General features: G+C 38.2%; 2 protein-coding genes across 2 annotated transcripts; both read right to left on the reverse strand.

Annotated features, from left to right (window-relative positions):
* Positions 1-1,583: 1,583 nt before the first annotated feature.
* On the reverse strand, positions 1,584-4,421 carry LOC18043338 (probably inactive leucine-rich repeat receptor-like protein kinase IMK2). Its single transcript, XM_006435766.2, has 2 exons — positions 2,311-4,421; positions 1,584-2,225 (listed from the first exon to the last, which is right to left on the reverse strand). Exons 1-2 carry the CDS (start codon positions 4,205-4,207, stop codon positions 1,612-1,614), a joined length of 2,511 nt encoding a protein of 836 aa, XP_006435829.1. The 5' UTR covers positions 4,208-4,421; the 3' UTR covers positions 1,584-1,611.
* A 2,536-nt stretch (positions 4,422-6,957) lies between these two features.
* On the reverse strand, positions 6,958-8,717 carry LOC18043339 (PRA1 family protein B1). The gene is made up of 2 exons (XM_006435768.2): positions 7,927-8,717; positions 6,958-7,151 (listed from the first exon to the last, which is right to left on the reverse strand). The coding sequence occupies exon 1, from the start codon at positions 8,602-8,604 to the stop codon at positions 7,957-7,959; it is 648 nt and encodes a 215-aa protein (XP_006435831.1). The 5' UTR covers positions 8,605-8,717; the 3' UTR covers positions 6,958-7,151; positions 7,927-7,956.
* Between the last annotated feature and the right edge of the window lie 461 nt (positions 8,718-9,178).

Genomic DNA, 9,178 nt, shown 5'->3' on the forward strand with positions numbered 1-9,178 from the left:
GGCGATTAAAGAAGTTAACAACAAATATCAATAGAGAGGTAGGATTGGATGGGTGAACAAGAATGAAAGAAACAATTAACAAAAGTTGGTTGTTTGTTATTGACTTTTTTTTTTTTTTTGTTTAGAATATGATGATAAAGGAAATTTAATTTTCTTTTTTTAAAAAAAAAAAGATTATGTAAATGAAAGGTCGTTACAAGAAAGAAAATAATTGATTGATCATTGTCAGATAGAAGTTTCCTTGTCAAAGCTTCATTGATGCTTGGTCTGTAATCAAATTTTTATCTTTTATTTGTTTAGTCTTTTTGCTTTTCTTGGGTTTTCATTTTTCATTATTGTTAGTTAAAGGTGGGTGCGAACTTTCACAATTATTAACGTTAATTTCATCATTTTAATTTTCAATTGCATCCCAAAAACGTGTATTATATTTATATATACAAAGCTCAATGGATTCACTTATCTTGTTTTTACATTGACATGAAAGATATGATGATTACTAGTTGATGTGGAATTTTTAATGAAAGAAAGCACTTCAAGTATTTATTTATTGGGCATGTTTTGAAAATTGAATAATATTGAGGATTGAGACTTTCATCCATTGTAGAAATTATTTTCTATCAGTGGTGGCATTCATAATTTTTTAATATCTAATTTCGACTTCAATATTAAAAATCCAACCGAAAAAAATAATAATAATAATTTGTTGAACACAAATGACAAATGTGATGTTTTAACAAATTAAGTTTTGATTGGTTTGATTTTCTGTCGGATTCCTATCAAATATTAATTGTGACAGTGCTCTTCAATCACTTCTGATTGCAAATATCATATAAAAGGCAGAAAATTAATTAAGGATGCTTTGTACCATCCGAGCAAAACGAAATCTAACCGAATGTACCACAAAGACTATCAGACTAAGACATAACAAACCTAACTTTCCCATCAAATCCAAAGAATAACAACCTCCTGATCTTGACGGTCGTTGGTTTTTTGTAAAATGAATTGGGCTCCACACGAACATTTTAAACGTCAAAAGCACTTTGCAAACATTAAGACAGCCCAGTAAAGCCCATTCGATTTCTTTATTTTAAAATATGCACAAACAAAGAGAAACACTTGTCCTTGAATAATGAATAGTCACTGGGGTTACCAATAGTAACACTTCAAAATAAGAACTTGAAATGAGATAATATTGTTTTAGTTTTCTTTTCAATCTGCATTTTAGTACCAAAAATCCTATCGATTAAACTAGTGTAAATTCAAAATGACTTTTGCACATGGGACTACTAAACTTTTAGCTGAATGGTGCAATGAAGATTAACTAGTAGAGATATTTATTTTACTTGGAACCAAAATGGCTGGCTGGAACTTAGTTTTTTTTTTTTTTTTCCAGCGAGTGATTGATTCATTGTCAAAATTGTCTCGGTTCTTCCTACTCAGCCTGGAAAAGCTCACCAAAACTTGAAAAATGAAAGACAGAAAAAGCATCCTGAAGTAAATTGAAACAAACTCGTATTTACAAACACAATTATAGTACTCACTACATCAAGAATGAAAGAATATAGTATTCTACTAAGCTTCCCTGTCGCACTAGTGCAATCCCCATGATTACTACTCGCTAGTTGATGGGCCTGCATCGCCAGAACTTGTCGCAGCTGTAGCTGCCTCTGGTCTTATCTCTTCGAGTTGTTGAACAACTTGTAGAACTTCTGGCCTCGCAGAGGGCGAAGGATCGACACAATGCAAAGCCAGTTTTAGTGTGTTGAGCAACTCGTCACCGATTGTAGGTGCATCCCTCATCAATTCTAAATCAAACACTTCATTAGTCCATTCTTCTTTTACTATGGAGGCAACCCACTGAGGCAACTCCGCGCCATTCAAGGGCTCGCCCGGTGATTTCCCCGTTAGGAGCTCCAATATGGTCACCCCAAGGCTGTATACATCTGTTTTCGTGTTAGCTTTCTTGAGCTTTGAAAGCTCTGGTGCCCTATAGCCTAATGCTCCTGCAGTTGCAATCACGTTTACATTGGCAGCAGCAGTCATTAGCCGAGAGAGGCCAAAGTCTGAGATTTTTGCATTTGTGCTGTCATCAAGAAGGACATTGCTTGATGTAAAATTCCCGTGTATAATATTCTCATTGCTGTGAAGATGCAGCAGGCCTCGAGTTATGCCCTTTATGATTTTCATCCTTGTTGGCCAATCAATGGGGGTTTCAGGCCCGCGAGCTGCAATACAGGAGAACAGATTGTTATTAGGTGATTTTACGTCGATACCTAGCATATGAAGCTTAGAACATTAAATTTCACTTACCATGGAGGAAAGTTGCTAGACTCCCATGGGGCATGTAATCGAAAACAAGAAGTTTCTCTCCCTTGGGGCCTAAGTAATAAGCCCTTAAAGCCAAAAGATTTGGATGTCTGATTTTCCCTAGCAAACTAACTTCACTTTCAAATTCCCTCTGACCTTTTGTTATCTTTTCTCTCAATCTCTTGACTGCAACTTGACTACCATCTTCCAATGTGGCCTTATACACAGTTCCGTAAGTACTCTTTCCCATAATTTCTGCAGTAGCACACAAAAGATCATCAGCTGTAAACATCAATGGTCCGTCAAAATGAACCAATTTCCCTCCGTTCTCTCCACCGGCTTCCACTTCACCAGCAGCTGACGGAGCCCCCTTTTCACCTCTTGCAGCTGCAGCCCTGGCAGTGGCTTGACCATCCTCTGCTTTTGATGCAGTCCTTTTCCTTATCAAGCAGCACATCAAAATGCAAACAATGATGAGGCAAACTATCAGAAGCGCTCCAGCTCCAATAAGGATTATATCCTTTGTACTTAATTTTCTACGGCGAGACTTTGGCTTCTCTGCTGGTGGAGAAGGACATGGAGTTGAACCACTATATCCACATAACTGAATATTCCCCACAAAAGAACTTGCATTGAACTTTAGTGCAAGGGATGTGGGAACGGGACCAGAAAGATTATTGTAAGAAACATTGAAGGAACTAAGGCTTTTCAAATTTGAAAAGGAAGCTGGAATTTCCCCACTTAGCTTATTCTGAGATAAATCAAGAATTGTAAGAGTGGATATGTTTCCTATAGTTGAAGGAATGTGGCCACTAATTTGATTTCTCTTCAAGTTAAGAACAGAAAGGTTATGTAATTTGTCAAGAGAATCCAGGATTTGGTCATCAAGGTTATTGCTTTCTAGAGTCAATGAAACAAGTGAAGATAGATTAGAGAAACTACCAGGCAGGCTTCCATTTATGGCATTATAAGAAAAATCAAGAATCCTAAGCCTTGAAAGTCTTCCTAAATCACTTGGCATGACTCCGCTTATCTTGTTATGACTAAGTGAGATTTCTTGAAGCTCGCTTAACTTTCCCAACGAGGCAGGGATTCTTCCTGAGAGGAAGTTATGATCAAGGGCCAAGTATTGAAGTTGAAAGAAGTCATTTTTATGAGAGTTATCCCAAGAATCTGGGACAGAGCCAGAGAGGTTGTTGTACTGGAGTGCAAGGAACATAAGGGACGGAGAGCGAGTTAGGCTAAGAGGAATTGAACCTGACAATGAATTGAAGCTAAGATTGAGCCTGTAAAGCTTAGTAGAGTTAGCAAGACTCTCTGGGATTGTCCCTGTAAGTGAATTGTGACTAAGATCAAGAGTTTGAAGAAGAGGACATGAGCCTAATGAAGGAGGAATTGAACCTGAGAAGCGATTGTTAAACAGTTGAACTCCTCTAAGATTAGGGAGAAACCCCAATGCTTGAGGAATTGAGCCACCAATGTGATTATCATGGAGACTAAGCTTTCGAAGAGCTTGAAGCTGACCGATTTTCTCAGTAATTTGGCCTCCTAGATCCTTCCAAGGAAGCTGGAGTACGATGACTTGGCCTTGGGCACACTTGATACCAATCCAACCACCAGAACAAGCTCCATAGCCGCTATCATTCCAGCTTCTTAAGAAGCCTTTTGGGTCAATCAAACCTTGCTTGAAGGCTTGAAGTGCTTGAAAATCAGCTTGAGTCACAATAACACCATCCCAAGTCTGGCTTGAAACAGGCTCAATGAAACAAATGATAAGGTAAAGAGACAAGAAAAGATGAAACACCGACTTCCACTTCTCCTTCTTCTTATTAAAAATACAATGAAAAATCTCGAAAGGGTATCTGTTAAAACCAGTGAAAATCTGATTTAGATGCCCCATAACTAACAAAGAACAGCTAAGAAGCAGAAGAAGAGTGATGGGTTATTATTTTTTTTATTTTTTATTTCCCCCCCTCTCTTTTGAAGTTTCAAAGTGAGCTTCTGTTTCTGCTAACGAAACCATATGAATGAAACAGAGGAGGCAGCAGGAGTTTAGAGGGTTTTGTAGTGTGAAATGGGAAGAGGAGTGGGGCTTCTGTGACAAAGCACGTGAAGAGCTTGTTAGTGAGAGAGTGGCACGTGAAGAGCTTGTTAGTGAGAGAGTGGAATCTTTGCTTGTATTGTGAGAGAGAAATTAAAAATTACACTAAGACACACAGTGTCAGGTGACTGTGAGTGCATTAAGGGAGCAGCGGCTCCTATTCTAACGGCTAGTTTTTTTTTCGAGTGGCCATTTACTCTTCTTCTCAATACATAAAAAAGAAGTTTTGATCAGTGAGTTCATGAGTGGCTTTGCTTATCTAGGTTTTTATTACCAACCGCTCCTCTAGGCTCTAACGGCTATCATTTTCGGAGGTCTCATCTCATCATCTCATTAACCTGGACAGCGTAAGTGTTTTGTGACAACAAGATTACAAATTTTTTTTTATTTTTTTTTTTAGACTGATTAATCATCAGATTATTGCATTACACAGATATTTACAACAACTGCTTATTATAGCAGAGGTATTACACTGATATTTACAATCAGATATACATGATTGGGACTTACATTATTACAATGAATTCTATGAAGTACATGACCAATACAAATAACCCCTCACAGGAGAGGATGTCCATACTCCACTTGCATTTCGCAAGGGAGAAGGATATAAAGAACATTTAGCCCCCATAATACTTTTGTGGGGGCTAGAACCGCTGCCCTCACAATGCTTGTGAGGGCAGCAGCCCACCACTGCGGCCAAGGCCGAAGTGGCAACAAGATTACAAATTTTGACCAGCTTTTTGAGCTTTAAAATCATGTAATTAGAGACTTAAAGTTAGTTATGAGATTACGAGGTTTTAATGGAATGATAACAAGTCGTTGTCTCATTTGAAGTTCTATTGACAAGTGGGGTCCCATACACGAGAGGAGAGGTGGCCCGTTGGTATGTATTTATTAATAATTGAACCGAGTGAGTTCGGAAAAAGTTTTTGTCATTTTTCGCTGTAAAGGGCTGTGTCCTAATCCTCATGATATTATGTTCATGTTGACATCTCGGTGGTCCAACGGGTCTTTGAAACCCAAACGACTTCTCGGTCCTCGCTTACCTGACTTCCCGGTGGGGGGACTTCAGACCGTTCATTCACGTTCATTTTTTCTAAATAATACTGACTTCATTTTTTGGCGGATCAGAATTCTCTCCTGATCTCTTAACAAATTAATTAATTGCTAATGGGTTGTTAATAAATAAAAAAATAAAAAATAATAAATATTACTCTTACACTACTACTAAAAAACATCTAACAGCTCGGAGAAGATCTTGTTCCTTTTTGGGCAGTACAAAGACTTTCTAAAAGGTCATCGTCTAACTATCGTCCAAGCACACACTTAATTACTGAGTTTTAATGAGATGTGGCGTTTTAATAACGCTGGTATAATCGAATCCGTTTTTAAAATTGACTTGTCAACATCCATTTTGCTTGCATACTACTAAGCAGAGTCGAGTCTAGCCCATAAGCAGCCGTTAAGATACGAATTACTACTGTCGATGTTTGAATATAAAACAAACATCTCAATAAAACAATAAGCATGTAAAAAAGTTTTAAAGAAATCTAATATCATCAGCATATGTCTTGGACTTGGCATGAGACGTTTTAAAGTTGCGCAAGTGGAAGTTTCTCCCGAAAAACAACCCTAAATACCAAACAAACAAGGAAAGATGGAAAACAATCCAGTCCTCACACCTACACTCTGCAATGACAACCCAGTGCTAAAAGCTGCACCAAGCAGTAAAAATACACCAATTCAGGAAACTTTCAAGACCTTCAAGGTACTCACTTTCCTCAGTTGCCCATACAAAATGACAATCACATGGCAAGCAACTGAAGCCAGTACGAACCATCCACAATGAACCATCACTCAAGAGAGTTTTTCTCAACATTCAAAAGCTCAGTTAAACTGTTTCTATATATATAGTCGGCCTACCACACAAGGCGTTGAAACATCCTAGCCAGACAGACAGACATCCAATGGTTTATCTCTGCTTTCCCTTATAGAAACATCCTATCCCATCTACAGGGAAGGGCCAATCTTCATATCTGCTTAGTTTTATACAGACAGCAGATAGTGATATGACACACTTTCCCACAAACAAATTCGTAGCATAACCCATGTCAACTTCCCCAAACCCCTATCTTTTCTATCACATCTTCCCAAACCACACAGCATTAATTCTTAGAAACAAATATTATATCTACTCTTAACCATCATGTCTATCAAATGAAGTCTGTACAATCTTGTTACATGGAGCCATAAAATTCTGATATCCCGACACTCTCTGTAACTGAACAGCCACACAACAGCAAAACAAAAATGTAGCTATGCAAAACAAAAATCCCTCCAGAAAATACTTCATTCATTAGCATAACCATGCAACACAACACGTGAATAAACTGAAAAGGAAAGGACAGCTTGTTTCCACAATTCTTAGATCTTTAATCCAAGACGAAACCCATATGCCCCTTCTGATTGATACATCTCCTGCACAAACATGCATATGCGGAATTCCAATATGTGAAATGATGACCTCTAAAACCAGCAATAGTTGCAAATAATCAAAATTGCCGAAAATTAAATTAAATTCATTCAATACTGTTGCTGCATATCGAGCATGTGCCTTAGTAGATTTCAAATATGAGATCTAATTACAGAAATCCTATCAGTTGCATTTACTTTAATATGACTAAATGAGGTTCAATCAGCACCTTTCTACCTGTTCCTTCCATTTCTTGACCACATTCTCCTACAAAACAAGGTTCCCCCATTTTAACAGATCATAGAGAACAAAACAAAGAAAAAGAAGTGAAACAAGTTGTAACTGCATAAATAAAAGCTGTTAGAATAAAGTGAACTTGACCTCTTCAATGTGGGTAAAATTAGATGCCAGTTTAAAATTTCATTCTTATGTCTAACAAACAAACAAAACATAAATACTCCCTCCACAAGTAACATAGAATCACATCACTTGACCCGTATAAGACAAAAATCAGCCAAGACTAAATCATAGCATTACAAATAAATGTTAATAAACTATCTATTTGACAAACGAGTTTCATATTCATATCATAAATAAAGAGAGTTTCATATCCCTATCATTAATAAAGAATACAAGTGCCTTAAATTCCTACTGGAACTGAACAAGATTATTCCCTTAACTACCTCAAATCTAAAATTAAAAAATTCCCAAACTTTTAAAACATAAAAATAAGTAAACATTCCTGCAAATTCCATTATTCAAGTTAAGGAAACAGTAAATCACAAAGAATGAATTAACACAAAATTGATCACAGACAAGCAAAGAATATGAACAGTCCTAGCTAAAGATCCTGCAGAAAGATCCACAAAATGAACGATCCACATTGAATTCGCGATTACACTAAAAATATTGAACATCTAGCATGTAACAAAATTGAAATCATACAAATCAAACATAGAGATCCAAAATGTTACATTTAAGAGTAGGAAACAAAACCCTAAATCAATTCCTTTCCCTAAAAAGAATCATGAATTAATCATACGCTTGATCATTGACGATCCGGCGAGTCATTTCAGACACGTGCCGCAACCGAGGGGGCAGCGGCGGATGCGGCGCCACCGAGGAACGACAGGAATCCGGAATTGATGGGCTCTTGCTCGTCCAAAAACAGATCCTCAGGAACCCTAAACGCACCATGCGCACACACGATCGCAGCTCCGACCATCAACGCTGAGATCAACAAGGATCCGACGCTGGTCAAGAACACGACAACGATAGTCAAAACGACAAGAGCGCCGAGCGTTTCGCGGTCGGAAAACGTACGGCCAAAGAGGACCACGGGTTGATCGGAAGGGCGGAAGAGGTAGAGGAAGATCCAAGCGCCTAGGAGGCAGAGCAGGACGAGGAGAGAGAAAGGATGGGACAGGAGAGAGAATGCGAGTACGAGGCCGAGTAAAGTTACGTAATTGACCTTGAAGTAGGAGAGGTTCTTTCGGATCCGAGAGTACGCTTCGGCTAAGGAGTCGGGTCGGGACATGGCGGTTCGGTCAACGAGTTCGGACCAGTGGCGTCTCTGAGAGAAGCCATAACGGATCGAAGAGGAGAGGCGTGACAGGAACGCGCGGAAGGCGGGCGTGGCGATGGGTGCTTGGGTTTGAGTTGTGGTGGTGGTGGTGTTGGTCTGAGGGTTTGAGATTGGGAGCGTCGCTGGAGTGGCCATTGGTGGCGCGTGTGATTAGTGGTGGCGCGTGGAGAAATTACAATGCTGCGAAAGAACTGGAGATAATTTGGGAGAAGAGGGAATATAGCGGGGCGTCAATTGGCGAGAATATATGGTCGCTACTCGCTAGTCGCTACATTCGGAAATATTTTTCGGTGTAATAACATTTGGATCCTTAATAGTTTACAATTTATCAATTAAGAACATGACTTGTCGTAGGCATCAAATAGGTCCGCAGCTCCGTATTAGAGGACAGTAAATTTTTTTTTTTTTTTTTCTGAACTACGAAGTTGTCTCGAGTGAACCCTAACTATGGAATGCATCTTTAAACTTATAACACAACCTAAATTAATACCCGCTTGCACCAGAAGAGACAATAAATATTTAATGTTTATTTTGTGCAATATAATTTAATGTTTGTGCTTAAATCGTAATTTTTCAGATTATTAATTACAAGGATGTTGACTAATTTTAGTTTTATTAGCAAAATTTTAATTTTATTTGTTAGTTCCATACTTAAACAGAATTTAAATTAGAAGAAAATTCATTTTAAAGACAAATGTTATGTATTGGT

Source organism: Citrus clementina, unplaced genomic scaffold (genome assembly GCF_000493195.1).
Source record: "Citrus clementina cultivar Clemenules unplaced genomic scaffold, Citrus_clementina_v1.0 scaffold_4, whole genome shotgun sequence".
Taxonomy (NCBI): Eukaryota; Viridiplantae; Streptophyta; class Magnoliopsida; order Sapindales; family Rutaceae; genus Citrus; species Citrus x clementina.